At 61.5% G+C, this 24,499-nt stretch overlaps 1 protein-coding gene across 2 annotated transcripts in view; it reads right to left on the reverse strand.

Moving 5' to 3' along the window:
• Positions 1 to 8,152: 8,152 nt before the first annotated feature.
• Positions 8,153 to 24,499, reverse strand: part of WNT7B (Wnt family member 7B) — a 51,358-nt gene continuing 35,011 nt past the window's right edge. For both annotated transcript variants that reach the window (XM_068971848.1, XM_068971847.1), the window contains exons 3-4: positions 14,441 to 14,712; positions 8,153 to 8,632 (exon numbers count right to left, since the gene is read on the reverse strand). In XM_068971848.1, the coding sequence (XP_068827949.1) occupies positions 8,153 to 8,632; positions 14,441 to 14,712 (752 nt within the window). The remainder of the gene's footprint in view (positions 8,633 to 14,440; positions 14,713 to 24,499) is intronic.

Raw genomic sequence — 24,499 nt, forward strand, 5'->3', positions numbered from 1 at the left:
TTACGTAATCTGCCTTGGCCTCACCTCAGCCCTGTCTCCGTTCTCGCACGCTGGACCCTTCATGGTTTATGCTGTTCTTTACATTTCTGATAGATGGCCTGTTGCCTTGTGGCCCCTCAAGACGGTCAGCTCCCCGAGGGCAGGACTTTCACTGCCTCCCCGGCGTCTGACACAAGAGAGGGGCACCGTGAAATTCATCGAGCAAACGAGTGAGACCAGGTGCTTCTCGCCTCCAGAGGGGACTCCAGATGAGGCAGAGGAGAAGGGGACCTGGGCACGGCAGGCCTCCCAGAGCCCAACACCACCCATCCCCTGCCCGCCTGGGCCCTGGCCCACAACCGTGACCTCCCCCCGGGCCGCAGAACCGAGACCTCTGGCACACTAGACAGAAAGCACAGGCTCTCTGCGTCTGAGAATCGTGAAACCAGAACGCTGTGGGGGCTGCAACCCCCCCTCGCCACCGTGTGGAGGTCAAACCATGCTTAAATTCCTCTGGTGACGAGGAGCTCCCTCCTTCCAGCAGCTTGGGCAGTGAGCAAAGCTTTCTAACGGCCTGAGGCCCACCCTGCACTGGACCTCCTAGGGCTGCCTCTCTGTGTCCTCGGTGAGCGGTGCTGGCAGGCCCTTTCCACCAGAGCAGGGATGGGAGACTGCCCCTCCCGGCAGCGGGCACACCCTCAGCTCCTGGGGAGACAGCCCCAGTGACTCAGCTGTGTCCACTCCCTCCCCTAGTGTGTTTGCCGTTGAGATTTAATCGATGCCCTTTCCCTGGGAACCCCCGTCCGCGAGGCCAGCCCTGCTTACTCGGCCAGCAGCCAGCCGCCTCCCCAGACGGGTCGACAAGAAGCTCAAAGCCCTGGCATTGGCCTCAGCAGCTCAGAGCCAGAGGTGTGGGGTGCCAGGGTGGCCAGGCCCGTCCTGGGTCTGAGGAGGACCTGGGGAGCCGCTGGAAAACAGGGTGATGGACGCCCGGTCCCCCGGGCTCAGTGGAGGAGGGGCTTGTGGGTGGGGGAGCTGCTTCAGGAGGGGCTCAGCGCCCAGCCCTCCTGCCCACAGCCCTCCCAGCCTGGTAACTCCTGTTTGAGAGCCTTCTTTCTTGCAGCAGGTTGAGCATGTGGGATCGTAGTTCCCCAACCAGGAATCGAATGTGTGTCCCCTACATTGCAAGCGCAGTGCCTTAGCCGCTGGACCACCGGGGAGGTCTCACTGAGAGACTTTTCCATGGAAGAGAGGGCTGTGGATTGCAGCTCAGGTGTCAGGGAAGCCAGCTGGCTTTGTCTGGAAGGCCCAGATCCGGGATCCACGGTCCGCGATGGCCCTGAGGAAAGAAGTGGGGAGTGCGAGTTCTGAAAAAGCTGGAAAACATGAGACTCAAGGGCCAGGCTCCCTCCTGTCCTCCCAGAACCTTCTGGAACCTGGTCAGCGGTGGGGCAGCTGTCCAAGCTCCACTCTCCCCACTGCCCAGCAACCCCACACTTCAAGCTCTGCGTCCCTCCAGCCACCCAGCCCCAGGTCCTGCCTGAGACCCTCACTCGCCTCTGCTCCTGACCCCAAAGCATCTCTTTCCCTCCGGTCTCACTCCCAACCCCTCCCTTTCCTCCCTTCTCTTCGAGGCCTCGGCTCCTCCAGGGAGCTTAGCTGACAGCCCCCCAGGGTCAGTTCCCCACCCATCTTGCTCCCACCCCTCCTGCCTCCCCTGCAGCCTCAGGGATGGGGGCAGGGAGGAGGGATGAAGGGACCTGCTGTTCATCATTCTGCCCCTGTCCTGGTTTGAAGCTATTAAGGGACCTGATTTCAGCCTCAGCTCTGGGCCCCACCAGGCCCAGCCAGGCCCCGGACCCCAAGGAGATGAGCAGTGATGGATGAGGGGACAGAGGAATGTGGGGAAGAGTGGCGTGCTGTCCTGTCCTGCTTGGAGGAGCAGGGGAACTCAGGAGCCAGCAGTGAGGGTCTGAGCCAGAAGCCAGGGGAGGGACTTGGTCAAATGCCTCCAGCCCACTGCGGGCCTGGGGACCCGGTGAAGCAGCAGAACAGCCCCCGTTGTGGCCCAGCCCCCGCAGCTCAGGCAGAGCTGCAGACCCCCGGAAAGGCCTCCTCGGGGGTCCTGCCTGGCCTTACCAGCGAGACCCTTCGCTGGGCTAGTCTGGGTGGACTGGAGTCCTAGAGACCACCCTGGGGCCTGAGGGTAGGTGGGCCGGCCACCCACAGGGGACGAGCAAGGCCACCTGTGCCCAGCACCTGGAGGGCGTCCCAACCCGGCACTGGCCTCTGCCTGCAGGTGGAGTAAGAGGACTCCTGATCCAGGGCCCGCATCTGGGCCGCTTCCTGGAGAGGCTGGAGGGCTTGCTGTTCCTCGGCGTCCCAGGAGGCTGCAGGATCCCAGCTGAGCTCAGGGCAGCGTGCCACCCAGACCTCGAAAGGACAGGCCAGCCAGAGGGACCAGCCAGGCAGTTCTGCCTGGGCGCTGCTCATCCCTGGCACCCTAGGAGCAGTGCCCGCCCAGGGCAGGCTGCGGGTAGGCCCTGACTCCCCTCCCTTGCCAATTCATTTGGCAGACCACCTGCCTCAACCCAGGCCTCTGCTGGGCACTCCTGGGGGTGCCAGGCCTCCCTGTGGCCCCCTGTGTCCTCAGACCTACAAGATTCCCAAGATTCCCGGATGCTCAGGCCAGGCAGCTGAGTCCCCAGGTCCTACAAGACCAAGGACCTGATGAGGAGGCAGGGGCATCACAGAGAAGGGAGGTGGGCACAAGCTCAGACTGGGAGCGGGAAGGGCAGGGGTAGCTGCAGGTGAGGTCCAAGGTGATAATCAGCTGAGCCTCCTGGCTCCCGGGGCCCCTGCCCCAGTGCCGTGCCTCCCAGGGGACGTGCTCTGCTCAAGGGCCCTCAGCCTGCCCATCTGCCTGAGTGCCAGGAGCGCTAGTTCTCACTCACCTCTCGTGCCCTCCTGGGCCCTTCGGGCTCCCTAGACCACAGCCCTGCTTGCCCCGGCCCCTTTTCCCTTCACCAGGCCCGTGACTCCGCCCTCCTGACCCCTTCCCACCTCCTGGCTCTAAGAGGTAGGAAGTTCACCCAAGTGTCTAACCCAGATCCCGCCTGCTGCACTTTAGCCCAGTCTTCACCATTCTGTGCTCAGTGAAGACAGCTGCCGTCATCTCCTCCCTGGACCCACTGGATCCCTGGATGTCTTCCCACTCATCTCTGTGAGGCCTTGGACTAGGCCCCGGGGCCTCAGTTTCCCCTCTTGGGAGTTGGCATGGAGCTGGGTAGAGGGAAGACGCCATAAATTTGAGTTCAAATCCCAGTTCTGCCTCTCACAGGCCAAGGACCTGGGACAGAACCCTCTATTCTCTGTGCCTCGGTTCTCCCATCGATAAAACAGAATTAGCACCGACCTAACTAGGGAAGGGGTGTTGTGAAGTTGTGGGTAACCGTGGGCCAGAGCCAGGCACTGGCATGGTGGGGGGCCTGCTCACTTCCAAGGGCCCCCAGCCTGCTTGAGGGGGGCCAGTCATAGCAATGAGACCTCTCTGCCCATGAGGACGGAGAGCAGGGATGGAAGGTGAGGGAAGGCCGGAGCCCTGGCAAGCTTGCTGGGGGAAGGTGGGCGTTATGGGGGAGAGGGTTGCAGGCCAAGGATGGGAGGAGACACAGCTGCAGCGAAGACTGGGTGCGAGGCGGGGGTGATGGGGAGCTCTGGGGAGGAGAGGTTTGCTGGCAGGGTGGGGGCTTTGCATGCGGATGGGGCAGAGGGTGGCCGTAGGAGATGAGACAGAAGATCAGGAAGGACTTCCAAGGCCGCAGCAAGGAGACAGCCTCTGTCACCACGGCCACAGGACCCCTGGGAGCGCTGGCCACTGGACAGCAGCTGAGTGGGCAGCCCTGTGGGGAAACAGGGTGGGAGGCCTTGTTGCCAAAGCTTGGTCTAAGCAAGGTGTGGGCAGGAGCGCCCCCCAGACAGAGAAAGCAGGAGCGCTGGCCTGGCCAGACAGCTGGCTCCCCTGCGTCCACTCTACAGAGGGGGACGTTGTGGCTCAGAGGTGTGGGCGAGCCAGTCCAAAGCCCTTTCCTCTCTCCCAGGCCGCCTCAGCCTGGTTACACCCCTGGATTGGGCTGCCCTGTTTAGGGCAGGAGAGAAGCGAAGGCCTGGAGCCCCCAAGGGGCAGGGGCAGGCTTGAACCACCGCCATCTCCAGGGCCAGATGGGGCCTCCAGCAAGGCTAAATGAGTGACTGAATGAATGAGTGGGTGGTGGAGACATGCCCCCAGGACTGCAGGCGCCCTCCATCCCACCCCGGCGTCCCCAGACCCTGCCCTGGGAAGCCCTCATGACCCACCAGCCTTGGTGATCCTTGCTGTCTTGTGCACAACAGTAAGGCAAGCCCGCAGAAGCTGTATTCTGGACAAGTTCAGAGGCAGGACGGGCCTGCACACCCGGGGCCCACAGAGAGAGATGGGGGCATGGGAGTCACTAGGGGCTGTGGGGGTGTTGGGCTGCCTGGGGAATGCTTCTGAAACATCAGCCTCAGAGGTGGCGCCTGGGCTGGGGTGGGGGGTCTGGCGGCCCCCAGACCAGGCCGGGCCATGTGGGCTCAACGCCTGGGGCAGGGCTCCTTGGAGGGTGTGTTGGGCGGCCCTGGGAGGCCGGGGCTGGGGTTGAACCGTGGCCAAGCAGTGAGTACAGTCTGGGCACTGGGGCCGGGGCATTCTCAGAGCTCTTTCCTCATTCCTGGCCCTGTGGGAGTAGCCGGACCCTGGCGTTCCTCGGCCGCCGCCACCGCGGATGCGCTCACCGTCTCGTGGGGAGCAGGGGCCTCCTGCCAATCTCCCCGGGGCCCCCGGGGCCTGGTTTGGGGCCCTCCAAAGCTCGTCGACCCCCGAGTCCTGGCCCCAGCCACCTCCCACTTTGGGATGGGGACGCTGATATATCTGATTCAGATGCTGATAAATATGGGGGCAGGGGCACCAGAGGCTGTGCCCAGGGCGGGGGCACTGGGAGGGACAGAGCTGAGATTTCAGGTCCAGGGTTCACCCCATCTCCCTCCCTCTCCACGCCCTGAGGGGCACATCCTCCTCCGAAAGCCCACCTGGGAGCCCCTCCCTCTGGATCTGGGCCTGGGTGCCCAGGCGGATGGGGGCTGTGTGATGCCAGGCTGCCTCGGGACAGCGGGCAGTGGCCAAACCGGCCCCGCCGCATGCCTCCGGCCCTCGGCAGGAATGCCATTCATCCTCCCTGCTCACAGGGCCTCTGGCAGAAGCAGTGAGGCCTGATGGCCAGCCCAGGGCCCGCAGAGGGACCCTCGGGCTGGGACCTCCTCCCAGGGACCTCGGGCTGCCTGGCCTCACCTGGAGAGGGCAAGGAGTGCCCTGGGGCAGGGGGTCATGGAGTCAAAACCCCCCAGATACAACTGGACAGACCCACGAGGACCCTGAGGACAGATCCCACTGGGGTCAGAGGGGGAAGGAGACACAGAGGGAGACAGATGGCCAGGGCCTCCCACCTTCAGCCCCACTTCTCCCGAGAGCAGCCCCCTGACACCAGGCCATGACCCTCCTGCCCCTGTGGCCTGACCCAGGCTGTCTGGGGAGGCCTCAGAGTCTGTGTCCAGCCCCCCAGCTGTGGCCCTTGCTTGGTGGGGACAGGCCCAAAGTGCTTGGGGGCAGGCAGGATGAGAACCAAGCCCCCGCAGCGAAGTGTGAAGGACGGGGTGGGGGAAGGGCCATCAGCACAGCGCCAGCTCTGCCCACACAGCAGGGTCCAAAGGGTGGGGGGCCTTGTCTTCAGGGGCCTGCTCGTGCATCCCTCTCCCACCCCCGAGTCAAGGGCTGCAGAGACTTCACACACTTGCTTCTCTGATTCCAGCTTTATTGGAGCCGAGCGCTCCCCTCCCGGGGAGGCCAGACACAGCCCATCAGAAACCCGCCAGCTCTCCTGAAGGGGTGGGGGGGGGGGCAGCCACCACAGGGACACACAGTGCCTCGGCTACCAGCGTCCCTGCCTGGGCCACACGACAGCCCTGCCCCTACCCGAGGGAAGGGTGACATCCTATTAGGGGAGGGCAGGGTCTCGGTGGGGGCCACCGAGTAGCCAAGGGACAGTGCATGTGACTTGGTGGCATCAGGGGCCCCAAGGGTCCAAGGGCCGGTTTCAAGCAGAAGGAGGAGCCTAGCTCAGGGACAGCGCGGCCATCCCCCCGCCCCCCAGTACCCAGTGTAGGTCACAATAATTTAAAAGACACTATAGACATTTCGACGCTATATAACAATATAAGTTAACCAGGTTTCTTGGCAGAGGATGCTAGGCCTGTGGACTCAGCGGAGTATCCTGGGACTTGGGGTAGGGGGTGGGAAGGGGGCTGGGGGGCATTCACAGTGGCCTGGGAGCTCCCAGGACAGCAGCTGTTGGTGGCATGTCCTGGCATCGTGGGGGCAGGCAGGGTAGACACCAGGGCCACGGCCCAGTGTCACTCACCCCAGGCTAGTGTCCAGCCCACTTGTCTGGTTAGCGGCCTGAAGACCATCTCCACGGGATTCTGAGAGAAGACGCCTTAAGCTCAGGACAGGGACGAGCGCACGGACGGCAGTGCGCACAGACGGCGGTGCGCACCGTCCTTTCCAGCCTCAGACACCTCGTGCCTCGGTCTCCCCAAGCTGGGCAGGAGTACTGGCAGAGGGCATGTCCAGCACGGAGTCTCTCCCCACCCGGCCCACAGCTTAGAGTCAAGCAGGACCCCTTTCCATTCCTGTCTCCCGGGTTTCAGGGTAACTTAACCTCATGGCAGGGTCTGTGTGGGGTGGGGGCCACGGATGGCTGGAGGGCAGCCATCTGCTGGCGCAGCAGGTGGGACCCTGGTGGAGCAGTGCCCTGGATCCGAGCTTTCTCAGCATCAGGGTCGGGATGAAAGGACCTGGACTGGGCAAGGAGACCACCAGAGAAACCCTCAAAGGCACCTTGAGGCGGGGCGTGGACCCCATTGCAGCTGCCAGGGGGAGGAAGGGCACAGCCAGAGTTTTCAAGGCATGGGGACTGCCTGTCACCCTGGGTGTCCCCAGAGCACGTCCTTCAAGGTCAGGAGCCCTGGGACGACCGTCAGGGAGCCTGAGCCCAGGTGAGAGCCTCCACTCAGCCTTGTGGGGTCTCTCGCTAGTGCTTGAGCTACTCTGGGCCTCAGGGTCCCCATCTGTCAAATAAGGCAAATACCCCTGAACTGTCCCCCTGTCCCACCAGCCTGCCCCGGCATGGTGCTGTCCTGGGGGTCCAGCTGATTCCAGGGTGGGAGGGGGTTCTGTAAACCAGGGGGCGTCAGGCTGGTGGGGGGCTGGAATAGCAACAGCACTCAGGGACGCAGCACTCCTGGAACCTGACGTGTGTGACAATCTGATTTGCTAGATATGATTTTCAAAAGAAAGGAGGAAGGGGCCAGAGGCCCCTGTCCGTGGCTCTCCTCACAGGCTCTGGGCCGTGCCCCCTGCCCAGCTCACGTGGAGACCACGTGCCCTGGCCGCCTCCCCCCGGACAGGGCCATGCACAGGGATACTCCCGCGGGTACCCAGGGGCCAGAGGGGGGAGCAGAGGGCGGCAAGGGGACACACTAACAGAGTACAGAGTTAGGACCGGCTATGCCTTAGTGCTAAAATCCTCTCCAGATACTAAGGAAACATAAATAATTTTTGTCGACATCTGCCCAGACTGCCCCGGAGCCCAGTGACTTCTGAGGCCTGGGACGAAGTCTTTCTGAGTCCTGTACCACCAGGCTGGGAGAGAAGGACGCTCGGAGTCTTGTCGCTTTGCTTTCCGAGCATGCGTGTGTCCTTGAGGTTCACTGTCCCAGAGAAAAGAAATGCACTGGGCGCCGCTGGGGACACTCACGCCATCGGCCTTGCCCTCTGGACCAGCTGATGGGCACTGTTCTGCCACAAGAGGGGACTGGCGTGGCAGGAGAGAGCCACTGGTGGGCCAGGAAAAGGTGACCGCCCCGTGGGAGCTCTCTCGCGCCTGGAGCGCCCACCTCATGCACACACCTCTGCCCGCTCGGTCAGGCAGGCGGGAGCGGAGCCGCCAAGGGCGCGGGGCGGGGCCGCGGGCAGAGTGGGCGGGGCCGCGGGCGGGGCGGGCGGGGCGGGCGGGGCCGCGGGCGGAGTGGGCGGGGCCGCTCACTTGCAGGTGAAGACCTCGGTGCGCTCGCTGCACGTGTTGCACTTGACGAAGCAGCACCAGTGGAACTTGCAGTTGCACTGCCAGACCTTGGTGTACTGGTGGGTGTTGTAGCCGCGGCCGCAGCACATGGTGTCGCAGCCGTCTGCGCCGGGCGACGTGCGGTTGCACAGGCGGCCCTGCGTGCCCACGCTGCCCGTGGCCGCGTCCTCCTCGCAGTAGTTGGGGGACTTCTCGATGTACACCAGGTCCGTCTCCATGGGCTTCTGGTAGCTGCGCAGCTGCTTGATGCGCAGGAAGGTGGGCTGGCGCAGGCGGCTGGCGCGCACCACCTCGACCTGCACGGCCACGTTGTACTTCTCCTTCAGCAGGTGGCCCACCTCGCGGAACTTGGGCAGCGTGGTCCAGCACGTCTTGGTGGTGCAGGAGCCTGACACGCCGTGGCACTTGCACTCCAGCTTCATGCGCTCCTCCAGGACCTGCGGGCCACAGGGCAGGCTCAGTGTGGGCTGGGGAGGAGTCCGGGCAGGGCGGGGCGGGGCGGGGGGTGGGGGGAGGCAGGTGGTGCAGGGCCCGCCACCTCACCTCCATCTGACCTGGATCTGGCTCTCCACTTCCCACCGTGTGACCACACATCAGTGTTTCCTCCTCTCTGGGCCTCAGTCTCCTCATCCATGAAATGGGGTTACTGACCACAAGGTCCCTAACTTCATGGGACCCTATGAGGGTCCCCGTGAGAATGTTCAGAACTCGGCAGAGCAAGGCGTGTGCTCATCAAATGTGTTCCACGAGGTTCTCACAACCCTTCAGGGAGCTGCAAGTCAATGCACTGATGAGGAAACTGAGGTTGGGTGGAGGGGCAGGCGCGGGACTCAGTGTGGCAGGTGAAGAGCTGGTGCATGCGCTCTCCAGGCGGGGTAGCAGGCCCAGCAAGAGCAGGTGCTCAGTGAATGTGGACCCCCCTCTGGTCTCTCCTGTCCCCCCTCCTGTCGCTGGTGTAGGCTTTGGCATGCAGTCAGCACTTAATAAGTGGCTGTTCAATGGAAGCCTGGCACACACATGGAGCTCTGCACACCTTTGCTGAAGGACGGAGTGGGGGCAGGCGGGGGGTGAGCGCACGGATCAGTGAGGCCCAGGCGTGCCGTCTGCTGGGAAGCTGCCCTCCGACCAGTGTTGTTCTTTCTCCCCAGCTCCCTGAGGGCCCGTGATGGGTGCAGCCATGTGTTTTCCTTGGGCCTCCCTCCTTGGCCCCGGAAGGCTTATTCCCAGAGCCAGCCCTGACCCCCGGCACTCATTTACTCAGATCGAAAAGGCCCTGCCAGCCGGGCCTGATTAAAGATGGGGAATCATTAGCTGCCGCCCCACGGCTGCACAAGGGCCATTTGTCAGCTGTCTTAGTTCCCGCTGGCCTCATTGCGACAGCCTAGCCCTACCTGGTCTTGGCCACCCTCTGCCTCCTGGTCCAGAACCCCAGCCCTGACCCTCAGTGAATGAACGAATGAATGAACAAATGAAAGAGAGAGACAAACATCCCACGGTGTTGGTGACTGCCCAATCCCTTTCCTGCCTGCCCTGATCGCACGGGCCCTGGACCAAGGTGAGGAACCCCAGGACTCCCCGGAAACTGACACACAGAGCAGCAAAGTGCAGGGGCTTGTGAGAGGGGGCGGGTGCCTGGTGTGGGGGCTTCCTGGGGGAGGTGGTGCCTGTACTAGGTGTCGACAGAGGAGCAGAAGCTCACTAGACAAAGAGGAGCAGCGCTCCAGGAGGGGTGTGTCGCGAGGAGGTCTGGAGAGCCGCCACCATCAACACGAAGGGAAGATTCGACCCAAAGGAGCACAACGTGCGGCTAGCGGCCTGGAGTTTAGGGGGCGAGGGTCTCCTCTCCTGTGCGGATGCTGTTCTGGGTGGAGACGGGAGGAGCTGGGGAGGAGGCAGCGGGGAGGAGACGGAAGGCTGATGCTCCACTATGGGCTAGCCGAGGTGGGGACGACCCCGTGTTCGGAGGAGGGAGAGGGGGCCCAGGGGAATATTCAGAACTGGAAGCGCAGCACTTGATGACTGCCGTGGGGCGTGTGGGTCAAAGGCACTGGCCAGAAGTCTGGTCTGGGGGGTCTGTGTGAAGGTGTGACCACTTCAGAAAAAATGTATCTAGGCCTCTCCTCTGCCTCCCACCCCTCTCCTCACTCTTGCTCATCCCAGTCCGACCTCTCGTTCCCCTCCCTCCACCCCACCCCATGATCATCTTTGCTTGGACTGTTGCGTGCTAAGTCACTTCAGTCTTGTCTGACTCTTTGTGACCCCATGGACTGTAGCCTGCTGGGTTCCTCTGTCCATGAGATTCTCCAGGAAGAATCCTGGAGTGGGTTCCCATGCCCTCCTCCGGGGACCTTCCCTCTCCCCGAAAGCCCCTCACTCTACTAATCTGCCCTTCAGAGCTTGGAAGCTTCCTTGGCCTGGTCACTCTGCCTGCCATGGATGCGCCAGGCCAGGGGCTGACCGGATGCATAGCCCTTTCAGAGCCCCAGCCTGGGGGGCAGCTGGCCCCACGCCATGCTGCTGGCCCAGAAGGCACCTCCTCAGATGGGCGGAGATGGCCAGAGCCCCGGCAGAGTGCCCAGGCCAGCCTCTGTGCGGGCCGGGTGGTCCATCGGTGCCGTTGAACAGCTGCCCTTGCTTCCCTCTGCCACCCGCCCTGAACCCCTTCCCTCCACAGTCAGCTCCTCTGTGGACAGGCTGATGACAGTGCGCAGATGAAGTCGACTGGACTGCTGTGCGCAGAGCAAAGGGCTGAAGCCTCGCTTGGCTGGGTCCCCGGGGCTCACTCTCCCGGGAAGTGATCACAGGATTCAAGAATGTGCTGTTTCCGGCTCCAGCGCCCTCATGATAAGGGAGAGAGAGATGGTGGCGCCAGCCCCCACTGCCCTAGGAGACCACCTAGGAGGGTGGAGAGCGACCCACCCTGCCCAGAGGAGCTGCTGGCTGAGCCCTGGGCCTCACTCCTGCCCTAGGGAGCTCCAGAAAAGGGCAGACTGGAGTTCTTCCCAGAATAGGGGCTGGCCTACACTCTGGGGAGGGTGCTCAGTTAGGGGGAGTCCCCGGTTGGTGGACCAAAGCCCTGAGGAGCTCAGAGTTGAGCAGGTCTGCACGCTCAGCTTGTCTGCTCCTGGCCCATGAGGGATTCAGTGGGCCGTGTCCCAGTCTGGGGTGGGCTGAAGAGTGTCCTCCCAAATGTGTGTCCACTCAGCCCCTCAGAACGTGCCCTTCTTTGGAGATCGGAAGCTTGCAGATGTAAGTAAGGTAAGGCTAGCGATGAGATGGTCCTGGTTTGGGGGGCCCTGAGCCCAGGGACCTGTGTCCTTGTAAGAGACAGGAGAGGAGGGAACACAGACGCAGAGGAGGGGCCGTGTGAAGACAGACCCAGGCTGGATGATGCGGCCACAAGCCAAGGCCTGCCTGCAGCCCCCGGAGCTGGAAGAGGCCGGAAGGACCCTCCCCCGGAGCCTCGGGAGGGAGCTCGGGCCTACGGACACCTTGACTTTGCGCCTCTGGCTCTGTGTGAGAACAAATTCCTCTTTCTCGAAGCCACTTCGCTGTGGCAGCAACAGCCTCCTCTCCTCCTGACTTGCTGAACTCCGTCCAAGGCCCAGGGGCTGGAGATAGGGCCTGGCTGCTCCATGAGTGGGCCAGGGTGCCCAGCAGCCAAGTGACCCTCTAAGGTCTGGACTCAGCTCTCCAGGAAACCTCAGAAGCCATACCCACCAGTCTCAGCTGCCATGATGAGCCCCCACGGGGCCCTGTGTGGTCAGCACCATTGGCCTTTTCCAAGAGCTCAGACTACACACGGGCTGCACGGCCCCACAGGGTTGGGGCTGTTGGGGGGGCAGGGGGAGGGGCACAAGGTACCTTCTACCTGCAGGGAGGAGATGGACGTGGGAGAGGGACAGGGCCAGCCAGGGCCTCACGGACAGCCGGGGACAGTGTCAGCAGGAGAATCCTGGCTGCCGACCACGTTAGAGGCCTTTGCCGTGGCTGCCCTGGCCCCGACAGGCCCTCGCATGGCTCATCTGCATCCCCTTGCCTCCAACAGTCTGCTTCTCCTTAGAGCATGGCTTCTGGGTTTCACGGTTCCACCCCAGTCAACCCCTGCCAACATACTGACTCTTCTCCATCCCAGTTCCTCCCATTCCCCGAACAGCCCCAGGCCCATCACCAGCCTCCTGTTGTCAGCCCTCCTGTCTTCCTCAGGCCCAGTCCTGCTAGTCTCCACTTCCCCTATGCCTTTTTACCACCTGGCAATTGCCACCCCCTCTCCCCCCAGCCATCAAGTCCCCAAATAAAAAATGGAGGCAGCGAGACTGTTCTCCCAGGGGTGTGGGAAAGCCCGTGCTCAAGATCTAAGCCCCTGCAGAGGCTCAAAGGGGATTGGTTCAGTTTAGACTTCAGATGTGCCTCCTCCTCCAGGGAGCCCTCCTGGTGTCCTCCATATAAGTGAATCTCTCTTTCCTCTGCCCTTCCAGACACAGATCACCATTGCCTGCTCCCAGAGAATGGATCCTGGGGCTTCCCTCGTGGCTCCGATGGTAAAGAATCTGCCTGCAATGCCAGAGACCCAGGTTTGATGCCTGGGTCAGGAAGATCCCCTGGAGAAGGAAATGGCAGCCCACTCCAGTACTCTTGCCTGGAGAATTCCATGGACAGAGGAGCCTAGTGGGCTCCATGGGGTTGCAAAGAGTCGGACCTAACTAAGAGATTAACGCACACACACAGACACACAGACACAGAGAATCCACAGCCTACATGTTGTCTGTGAGCTCCATGGAGGTCCAGAAATGAAGACTCATTTCTTCACTCATTTGTTCATCTGACAATAACTCAACAACCACTGGCTGCAAGGCAACCTCCACTTCTGCAAGATGAAGTCAAAGCCTGGGCCTGGTGTTCAAGGCCCATTCTGGGCTGGCCCCTGCATATGTCTCAAGCCCTGTCTCACCCACCCCTGGTGCTCCCACAAGCCTGAACCCTCTGCAGTTGGCCCCCCTTCTCCGGGTCCCTCCCCGCCCTCACCCCTCACACTCTGCTTCTGCTCTTCTCAGCTCTGGAATGTCCTTCAAGGTCTCCCTAGCACACTACTGCCCTCAGGAAGTTACTGCCACCCCTCCCTCAGGCCCCTGGGCTCCCTGCATGTGGACCCACTGGGTGCTGGGGGAGCTCCCACAGCCAAGGCATATCTCACCCCACCTGTGCCCTGTGCCCAGCATGATGCCTGGCACACAGACCGGGCAGGAGCACTGGTTGAGTGAATGAGCTCAGCTCTGGGCTTGGGGGCAGAGGGCATTTTCAAGTATTCTTTGCCTGGAAAGGCTAGTCTGTCCCTGGCCTGCAGAGTCCCTCAGGCCCTGGTGCCCTGCGTGCAGCCCCCGGGGCTGGAGAGCCAGACCCAGAGGCGTTCCGCTCAGCTGGCTGCCCTATCTCGGGCCATCTTGCCGCCATGCCAGCTGCTCCTCCCAGCCCAGTATCTGGGGCCCTCATCTCCCCGAGGCGGGGCTGGACTCGCCCTGACTTCTTCCCCACTGTGTCCCGGCTTGAATGTCTTCCATTATCACGCACCTCTCTGCACCCCACCCCACGCATGAAGCTGGCTGCTCGAGAGCTTCCAACTCAGTTCCTGTCTTTCCTCAGGCTGCTCCTGCTTCCTGGCACCACCCCTTCCTCCAGCCTCTCAAAATGAATCAAAGGCCTCCTCCTCCAGGAAACCTTTCTGGGTGTATTGGCATAACTCCTACAGGAGCGGGGCAGGGACACAGACTGTGGTCTAGAGGCCTCCCCCAAAACGATGCTTGCCAGGCCCGGCTCCTACCCTATGTGCAAAAAGGGTCCCTGTCTCACACCACTGCCCACCAGCTGGGGGCTGCGGACACATCCCTTCTCTAGTCCCACCCTCAGTTTTCAAATCTCTGCAATGGGAATAGAAAGGCCCACCTCTTGGAGCTTCTGGGATGGGCAAGTGATGGCTTGTGCTCAGCACTACCCACCCAGCACATTCAGGCCTCAGTTCACCAACTCCCTTCGCTAGAAGAGAAGCCCAAATCTCAGAGAGGTTCAGACCCTCCCTGGATAACTGGGTAACTCAGTTGTCACGCCTGAAGCAGGCCTGCCCCGCCCCGCCCCTTCCAGCTCCTGCCCCGCCCACCGCCGCCCCGGCCCGCTCACTGGTCGCATCACCCCGCCCCTCCCAGCTCCCGCCCCGCCCACCGCAGCCCCGCCCCGCCCCGCGCCCGCCCTACCTTCCTGCCCGCCTCGTTGTTGTGCAGGTTCATGAGGCGCCGGGCGTTTTTCTTGATCTCGCGGGCGTCCACGAAGCGCCGGGAGAAGTCGATGCCATAGCGCACGTCGGCGGAGCAGCCGCCCCACTTCCAGCCCTCGGCCTGGTTGTAGTAGCCCTGCTTCTCGCGGTCGCAGCCGCAGTTGCTGAGGTTGCCCTGGCTGCAGGCGGCGGTGACGGCGTGGGCCACGCCGGCCGCGGTGATGGCGTAGGTGAAGGCGGCCTCACGGCTCCCTGCGGGGAGTGGACGGGTGCGGACCGTGAGCCCCGCAGGCCCCGGCCCCAGATCCTGCTGCCGGCCAGCCGTGTGACCCTGGGCTCAGCCCTGGCCCTCTCTGAGCTTCCGATTCAGCCACGTCGGGCTGATGGAACCCACCTGGTGGGGCTGTCATAAGGACAGTACACCCTGGGCACTCGGTGCGTGCCCTGGCCCTGGCGCCAGCACGGAAGGCACTTCTCTTTCTGTCCCAGGAGCCTGGGCGGGGGCCCAGTTTCCTCCTGGGAGACAGCGCAGTCGGGGATCCTTGGAGGGGCTGTTTGGGGTCTGCACCTCTGCCAGCCTCCCAGCGCTGCTCTTCAGGAGCGGACCACCTGTGCTGATCACTTTAGGGGCGCCCACCCCACCGGGCAGGGGCCAGGCAGAATCCCCCCAGCTCGGGGTCCACTGACCTGGAACCCCTTTGCTGCCATCTCTCTCTCTAACCACCCACTGTCACCCCCTCACCAGGCCCTGGCCGCCTGAGTCTTCCTTCTCCATCACCCCTGCCTGCTTCAGGGGCCACTGAACTGCCAGGCTGGGGCACGGGTCTCCCCTGCCACCCCCACTCCCCCACCATCCTCCAGGTGGATGTAAAGTGCAGTTCCGCACACACGTGTACTACATACATATTCCCTCGCTCTCCTCTGCCTGAGCTGGAAAGGGAAGGCCTGAAGCCCGTGCAGGCTTGGATCCCCAGCCCTCTCCCTATCTTCCACCCCAAACAACTCGAATTCCAGTGCTGGTCACATGCTCCTGGAGGTTTCCTGGTCTATTGGGTGGAATTTCCTTCCCTTTCATGCCCAAATTTTTACAACCTTCCAATGTCTCCTCCTCCAAGCAGCCTTCCCAGACCACCAGCCAGAAGACAGCCCGGGCTGCCTGACCACCCTCAGCGGCAGATCTGACCCTCTCATTGCTCTTGACACTGTTCACCTGGTGAGCCCTATCACTGGGACTTCCTGGCTCCATGTGGGCCAAAGGCCCCTTAGTTGGGCAGTCCCAACTTGAATTCTTTATTTCCCATGCCCCGTTCCCTGCCTGTGCATCCAGCCATCCCAGCCCCAGTCTCTCGGGGACCCCTCCCCTTGCCCACAAGCAGAGAGGCTCCCTGGGGAGTGTGTGACCAGGACTGTGTGGTCCCCAGCACCTGCCACTACGGGTCTGGAGCTCAGCGGTGTTGACTGGACCAAAGCCCAGCTCTGGTGAGCGGGAATGGTAGTGCTCTCAGCCACAGCAGGGCGTGAGCCAGTCGGACTCGGGGGGCCTGGAAACCCAGGAGCCCTCCTTGCACAAGCCCAGCACTTGTGCTCCAAGAGTGCCAACATGCCCCATGTGCTTGCCTACTGTCCCTGTTGTTGGGGGCTGGCATGGTGCCCCCCCAGCTTGAGAGAGGGTTGAGAGTCAAGTTAGGTCCATTCCACAAGCATCCACTGAGCACCAACTGCCTGCCCGGCTGCTGGCCGTGTGCTCTGGGGCCCACCTCCTCACCCACCAACCAGCTGAGGAGGGCTTATCCAGAGGGGGTCCCCACTCCCTTAGGAGGCTCACCCTTGGTGGGGGTACTCATCCTCAGCGAGTACCTACACTCTGGGGGCTCACCCTGGGGGTTCACTTATCTGGGGTCCCTGCTCCTGGGGTTTCTCCCATTCAGGATGAGGACCAAGGTCTCAGGGGCCCAGGGCGGAGGAGGCTTTGGTTGGCCTCTGCCTCTTGGAGAGGGCCATGGCTTCCTGGAAACTTCCATCCTCTGAGAAGAGCTGAGGGAAGGGTGGTGTCTGACATCCCTTCCTCCCCAGAAAGACCAGGGGCTGCAAAGGGCACGGCCTTCCCAGGGCCTTGCTGCTCATCCGCCCCTCCTCCCAGGCAGGCCTGTCCTGCCTACACTTTCCCCTCCTGCCTGGGGACCACTCTGATGGCACTGCTCGGTCAGAAGTCAGCCTCAGCCCAGTGAGGGGCTCTTGGAGAAGCACGGAGGAGCCCTGGTCCCGGCCCATCCAGGCCACTAGCCAGGAGCACCAGACAGACGGGCAGGGAGAGCACAGTGTGAAGTGGGCGCCTGAACTCCTGTTGGTGTTGGTGTCGCCAGAGCCCAGCAGAGCCTGCTGACTCTCATGCATGGGCATGCATGGGCAGGGGAGGTGGCAGTGAGCTTGAGGGGTTCCAGGAGAGGAGGCGACCACAGAGCTCTGTAAGGAAGGGTGCAAGGAACCACGGAACCTCCAAAGATTGCTCAGTCTGCCTCTCGGTGTGGGGTTGGGGGTGGGGTGGAGTAGTCAGGGAAGGCTTCCTGCAAGAGGTGACATCTTAAAGTAAGTCTTAACAAGAGGTATGTGTTAACTCATCCTGGTGTGTGTGTGTGAATGTGTGTGTGTGGCGTCTGTGAATGTGTGTGTGATGTGTGTGAATGTGTGTGTGTGTGGTGTCTGTGAATGTGTGTGTGGTGTGTGTGTGTGTGTATGGTGTCCAAGTATGTGAGCGTGTGTACATGTAGTTGCATGGTGGGTGTGTGTGGCAGGTGCACGCTCCTGGTGCATGTGCGGCAGGTGCAGAGGTGTGCAACAGTTCGGTGTTCCCGGGCCAGGGGCAGGAGATCGAGAGCTGTGAAAAGAGAGGTGGCCCAGGTGCCAGGGAGCCAGAGATGTCCCGTGAAGCAGGTGGCACTTTCTGCTGGTGTGGGGGTGAGCGAGAAGCTTCGGGGTTTAGATCTTAGAGCCCACGCTGGCTTCCGGGGGGAGGGGGCTCCTGGAGCAGATCAGCGGAGCTGTGCTTCCCTCCTCCTCACCGGCTCTCACAGCACCAGCAGCCCCTGACCCTTCGTACGTGTTCTCATCAACCTGTCCCGACGATCATGTGACAGGTTTTATCCTTATTCCCATGTCACAGGTGAGAACACTGAGGTACACAGAAGCTGTGAAGTAAAGTGAATTGAGTCACTCAGTCGTGTCCGACTCTTTGCGACCCCATGGACTGTAGTCCATGGACTTCTCCAGGCCAGAATACTGGAGTGGGTAGCCCTTGCCTTCTCCAGGGGATCTTCCCAACCCAGGGACGGAACCCAGGTCTCCCTCATTGTGGGCGGATTCTTTACCAGCTGAACCACAAGGGAAGCCCAAGAAGACTGGAGTGGGTAGCCTGTCCCTTCTCCAGGGGATCTTCCCGACCCGGGAATTGAACCCTGGTCGCCTGCATTGCAGGCAGATTCTTTACCAGCTGAGCTCTCAGGAAGCTGTGAAACGAGGTGTTAATAGATGAAGCAGGACTTGAATCCAAGCCCAGCTTTGCAGAGGGAGGGCCTGGGGCATAGGTCATGGAGGTCATCCTACCCCCTCCGTGGCCCTTTGCCCTCAGTCATCTTGGGCAGGAGGAGACGGGGAAGAGGATGCGCAGCCCCTTGGAGGGGGCGCGACTCTGCCCCTGCCTCTGCATCTGTGGGCAGTGGGGTCGGGGATGGGGGAGTGCTAACCAACAGGTGAACACTGGTTGGGAGCCCTGGGGAGGCGGAGCTAGCCTCGGAGTGGGTGTGCCACACGCTGGGCACCGGGCAGGGGGTGAGGAATCTCCTCTGGTTGTGTAATCCACCAGGAGGCCAGGCCCACAGAGTTAAAAGTCCCACAACCAAGCCCTGCCTGAGCGAGCAGGATGTGGGCATGCCCTTGGAGGGCCTGGACCCCCCAGCACCCTCCATCCTCTTCCCCAAACGCCCTTCCTCCCCAGCAGCAGCCAGAAGGGGGACTCCCACATCCCCCACCCTAAAGCGCCAAGCAGGCCAGCAGGCGCCCAGGCCAGGGCCAGCTGCGTGTTTGGAGGGCATTTCACAGAACCCCCCTCCCATCTTTTCTGCTCCCGCCTGGTTTCTGCCCGTGCTCAGCTCAGACCCAGTTACTCATCAGTTACTCACCCGGTTGCCTAATTCCTTTTTTATTTGGTTTTAATGAGCCAAGCCCTCTCATCTCACCATGGAGACAAGCGGGAGGTGAGCATGAGGGAGGCATGGTTTGGGGAGCCGAGGAGTCACGTGGGGTCTGGGATGGAGGGGATCGCTTACCCCCACCCCCGCGCTCTGCAGGCGCATCTCGTTTAATGCAACGGCTTTGTCACCCCATTTCACAGGACTGGACACTGACTCAGGGGGCTGACTCACAGTGTGCCTGGCCTGGAGGGACGACATGGGCCCCTCCCCCACCAGATCACACCGGGGCAGCTGCCTGTCCTCCAGGGTGTCAAGGGGGAGGGCCTGGATTAGAGAGAAGCCCCTCAAACCCGTGAGCCTTGTCCCAGCAAACATCCGGGACTCCCAGGCCCCTGAGATGCCCTCCAGCCCTGCCCACCTGCCCCATCCACCACTCCTTGAAGCCCTGCTTGTCCAAGCCCAACAGCTGGTCGCCTGTGGGCAGGTGCAGCTGCACCCCCATGCACACCGCTCTGCTGGGATAAACAGCAGCCCGATTCCTTGCCACCTGCGTGGAGAACACTGGCTCCCTCTTCATGGAGCCCTGCCTGCCTGCCCATGGGCCTGCAGCTCACCCAGGCTCTGAACACAGATAGGAGGACCCCTGCTTCCAGAAGCCCCACTTTGGGGTGAAATTCCCTCCCCTGGCTCTTGCCAGGTGCCCGCAGGCTGCAGGGGTGGTGGCCGGGACCCATGTCTGACTCCTCTGTGTGCCCCCACCCCGCAGCGTTACTTCCTGAGCCCGCACGTGAGCAGGGCAGGGGCTGGACGCGCGACAGGCTTCATCCCCTTCTGTCTCCATGACCACCCATGGAATAACTCCTCTGGATGAGACCCATCTCACAGATGGGAACACTGAGCCTCAGTGCCGGGAAGTGATTTGCTCAGGCAGCAGCAGTGACGGACACGTGAGCACAGCGGCTGCTCCAGATGCAGCTGGTGATGGGGGCGGGGAGCTGGGTGGAGGCAGCAGGGACAGTCTGTGTGGGGCCAGCCGCTGTCCTGGGGGCTCTTTGCTCTCGGGAGCCCAGGGGCCCCGCTTGGGGTCCGGAGCCCACACCAGACGGATCTGCACCCGCAGACCCCAGAGCCAGCAGCAGGTCCGGCTGTCTGTCTGGCACTCGGGAAGCCACGCAGGGCCCCCAGCCCAAGGTTTCAGGGAAGCAGAGAGGGAGGTTTGAGCAGACGTGGGGAGGAGCAGGCAGGAAAGCCCTGGACTTGCAGTCTCACACCTGCTGCACGGCCCCAGGCGTCACAAACGCTCTCTGAGCCTGTGCCCCCTTTTGCCCCACGGTCCCAGGAGAGCTCAAAGAGCAAACAATATAAATAGGCATTGCCCTCACAGTCACCAAATGAGGGGGCCAGGGTGGGCCACGGACGACCAGGTACTGCTCGGGGCCCCCAGGACGGAATGGGCGCCTCTCTGTGCTATCTGCAGCCTCCTCCCAGGCAGCCTGCCCAGCTGCCCCCCTCCATACATATTCTAGATGAATCCAGAACAGCTGACCCTCAGAGACCACTGACCCATAGGTAAACTGAGGCACTGGCCACTCAGGGGCCATCCAGCTCTGCTCTCTTTCCTACTGGTTACTCAGACTTAACCCCGCCCCCCTGAGCAAAGACCCACCCCCCCCAGCCCCATCCCCACCACTGCATGCCAGCCAGACCTGAGGTCCAGGGAAAAAAGGTCTTCCCGGATCATCAGGGCCTCCCTCGCTCTTCCATCCCCTCACCCTGACCTCAAGGAGGACGCTGGGGACCAGGCAGTGATTTGCGAGCAGTTACTGGAGGAGACAGGCTTCCCGGTAGTTCAGGGTGCAGAATCTGCCTGTAATGCAGGAGACACAGGTTTGATCCCTGAGTCGGGAAGATCCCCTGGAGGAGGAGATGGCCACCCACTCCAGTGTTCACGCCCAGAGAATCCCATGGACAGAGGGGCCTGGCGGGGCGCAGTCCGTGCGGTCGCAGAGAGTCAGCCGTGGCTGAGCGACTGCACACACGCACACGCTGGGGGGACAAGTGTGGCTCCAGGGTGGAGGGGCCTGGCAGAACAGGGCTCCTCTCGCGCCCCCAGAGTGGAGCTCCCTTGCCGGCCCGCCCCAGGCCCCAGGCACACACACCTACCTCATGGTCCTCTTAAGCCACATCCCGCTTTCTAGCATCCCAAGGGGCCTGGCACGCTATCTTCAGAAAGCCACGACCAGCACTAACTGAGCTCATGATGACCTGATTAGCTGCAGGCCTGGGGAGGCACGGTGAGAAAGGTGCTTGTCCCCTCCAAGAAGGAGAGCTGGGGGCGCCTGGGGGCCATCCGGTGCCACTCCACAAGGAGTCTGAGGCCCAGACAGAGGCAGCATGCTGCCCGAAGTCACACAGTGGCTCAGGAAGTGGCGAACCCAGACCTGACATTCCGAAATGACTGAGGTGAGGTCAAAGTCGAAGGTCCCAGAGAGGGGCCTCAGAGTCAGAGCCCTCGAGTTCAAGTCTAGACCCTAAAACTGACCAGTTGGGTGGCCTTGGACCAATCAAGGGGCCTTTGAATATCTCAGTGTTCCCGCTTTGCAAAATAAGGATAATAAGGGTAATTGCTCTGATATGGCTGAGTCCCCGTGTCAGAGGACCCATGTGTGGTCCCAGGGGCAGGCCTGGCCCAGCACACAGAGGGTCGCTGACCTGCACTTCATGTCCACACGTGTGTCACACACCACACAGGGACTCTCCGTGGTGTACACAGGTTCGGGCATCCTGTGTACCGCTGCCTGTGTTCTCACACGTGTCCTGGGTGTATGCCTGGACTCACATGCGCACAAATGCAGTTCCCATGAGTGTGAGCAAACGTGTGCCCGTGCTTGTGGCCAACAGCTCGGTTCTGTCAAACCCCACCTCTCTGCCAACCTGCACTTCCCCTGCTTTGAAAAAACACAGTACTTTCTACAATTCAGTAACAAAAAGGCAAACCACCCAATTAAAAACAGGCGAAGGATCTGAATGGACAGTTTTCCAAAGAAGGAATAAAAATGGCCATTAAGCCCACAAAAAGATGCTCGACTTCATTAGCCGTCAAGGGAGTGCAGATCAAAGCCACGATCCAAGCATGCCACACCCACTTTGCTGTTGTGGTTCAGGGGCCAAGTCATGTCCGACTCGTTGTGACCCCGTGGACTGCAGCACGCCAGGCTTCCCTGTCCCTCACCATCTCCTGCAGTTTGCCCAAGTTCATGTTCATTGAATCAGCGATGCCATCCAACCCTCTCGCCCTCTGTCACACCCACTAGAATGACTGAAATAAAAAGACACTAACAAGTGTTGATGAGGATGTGGAGAAACCAGACCTTCATGCACCGCTGGTGGGAATGGAAAATGGTGCATTTGTTATGCAAACGGTTTGGCAGTTGCTCAAAATGTTAAATACAGAGTGACTCTGTAACCCAGCAACCCCTCCCCCAGATGTGTACCCAAGAGAAACGAACACGTGTCCACGCAACAGCTTGTATGTGAATACTCATGGCACATGATTCTCAACAGCCGGAAGGTGGAAACAACCCAGATACCCATCAGCGGATGAAGAAAGCCCGGTCCCTCAACACAATGAAACACGGCAGACACACAGAGGGACAAAGTACGCACAAAGGCTACTGCGTGGATGAGCCCTGAAAACGTGGGGCTCACAGCTGCCAGATCATGCCACTGATGTGAGATGCCCAGAGCAGGCGAGTCCCCAGGGACAGAAAGCAGCAAGTGTTGCCAAGGGCGAGGGGGACTGAAGGGTAACCGCTGTGGGGTACAGCGCTGCTCTTAGGATTGACTATGGGGATGGTCCCACAGCCTGTGACTGCACTAAGACCACTGAGTTGTAAACTTTAAATGCATGTGTTGCACTGATATGAGCTATATCTGAATAAAGCTGTTATACAAACACAGCAGGGAACTCCCTGGTGGTCTGGTGGCTGAGACGCCACACTCCCAGTGCAGGGGGCCCAGGTTCGATCCCTAGTCAGGGAGATAGATCCCACATGCCGCAACCGAAAGTGATCCCTCACACTGCAAGGAATATCAAAGACCCTGCGTGCTGCACCGACGCAGTCAAATAAAATAAATATTTTTAAAAATACAGCAAAAAAACTGCCCCCAACCACAAACAAACAAAAAACCCTACAGCGGTTTTTCAGTGGATTGCACACAACTCGCCCTAGTTGATTTAAACCTTCATGGGGTCCCCCCTCACAGTGAGGGTGCTTAGCTCAGAGGAGGAAGGGGACCGGCCCGAGGTCACACGGAAGGCAGGCTGACCTCAGAGCTGGGATCTGACCCCGGACCCTAGAGTCCATGCTCGGACCACTCTCCACCCACCAGAAAGGAGAAGCTGCACGGTCTGTCTCCCGCCTCTCTGACCAGACCTGGGACCCAGGCACCCTACTCCATCTCACCCCTCCTTCCCTCACATCCCTGCACTTACCATCCATATGTCTCCCCAGCACCAAGCACAGTGCGCCCTCCTCACTGACCCCACGGACTGGAGCCCCTACCCATCCCCAAGCCCAAGGCCGCCAGACAGCAGGGCAAGACTGGCGCATCACAGCCCTGGCAACTGATGGGCTGGGAGAGGGTTCACAGGGCATGCAGGCAGACAGCCTCAGTCAGAGCCACGGAGGGTCAGCCGGACGGGGTGGTTGCAGGGAGGCACTTGGGCAGAGGGTGGCCGGTGCAGGCCCCTCTCAGGAAGGAGGCTGAAGGGACTTCCCTAGTGGTCCAGGGACCAAGACTCTGCACTCCCAATGCAGGGGGGCCCAGGTTCGATCTCTGGTCAGGGAACGAGGTCCCACATGCCACAACTAAAAAGACCCTACCTGCCACGACGAAGAGGAAGATCCCATGTGCTGCAACTAAGACCCGCACAGCCAAAATAATAAACAGACAAGGACACCAAGGGTAAGCTCTGAACCACAAGAGAAGCCAGTTGTGCAAAGGCTCAAGGAACAGTGTTCAGGCAGCGGGAACAGCAATGCTAAGGCCCTGAGGAGAGACTGAGCTGGGGGTGTGTGGTTTGATGCAGGAGAGACAGCCACACCGTGTCGACTCTGGGAGCCCACAGAGAGGAGTTTACATTTTATTTACGAAGATGAAGAGCCCCTGGAAGGTGCTGCTGTGACGGACATTGGAAAGGACCCTCTGCTGATGGCAGGCGTGTGGTGGAAGCGGGGAGATCCATGCGGAGGCTGCGGAAGGGTCAGGGTAAGAGACACTGATGGGCTGCCAGGTGGAGGAGGTGAGCAGCCAGGCTTGGGATACAGTCTGAGGGTGGAGCCATGGGACCGGCTGGGGGGCTGGGTGAGGAGGCTCGGGGAAGGACATGTCCAAAAGGAACGGGCAGCTGGTAGGGCCGCCACCACGAGAGGCGCGGGGCGGTGCCAGCTGGGAAATCAAGGCGCTGCCTTGGCCACAAGTAGGGGGCAGCCGAGCGCTCACGCCCTGCCCAGGAGACCCGCAGCCCCGTCCAGATGGGCCTGGGGCTCTTGGGTGGCCCTGGCCTGGTCCTTCACTCCCCCAAGTCTGTTTGCCCACGTAACACGGAGGTGGGGCCCAATGCAGTGGGTTCCAAGCCTCCTTAACAGGAGCCTTTGCCAGACTTGAACTCGAGGTCCAAGTGAGGCTGCCAGGGCTGAAGTAAGGTAGGCACATGGGCCAGGGTGGGCTCCTGGGCCCTCCAGGCCCAGCCAGTGGGCCACTGCCAGCTAGTGGGCTCCTCCCGTCCTCCGAGACCCCCACCCAATCTGGGTCTCAGACTCCCATGAGCTTGGAAGGTGGAGAGAACA

Source organism: Capricornis sumatraensis, chromosome 4 (genome assembly GCF_032405125.1).
Source record: "Capricornis sumatraensis isolate serow.1 chromosome 4, serow.2, whole genome shotgun sequence".
Taxonomy (NCBI): domain Eukaryota; kingdom Metazoa; phylum Chordata; class Mammalia; order Artiodactyla; family Bovidae; genus Capricornis; species Capricornis sumatraensis.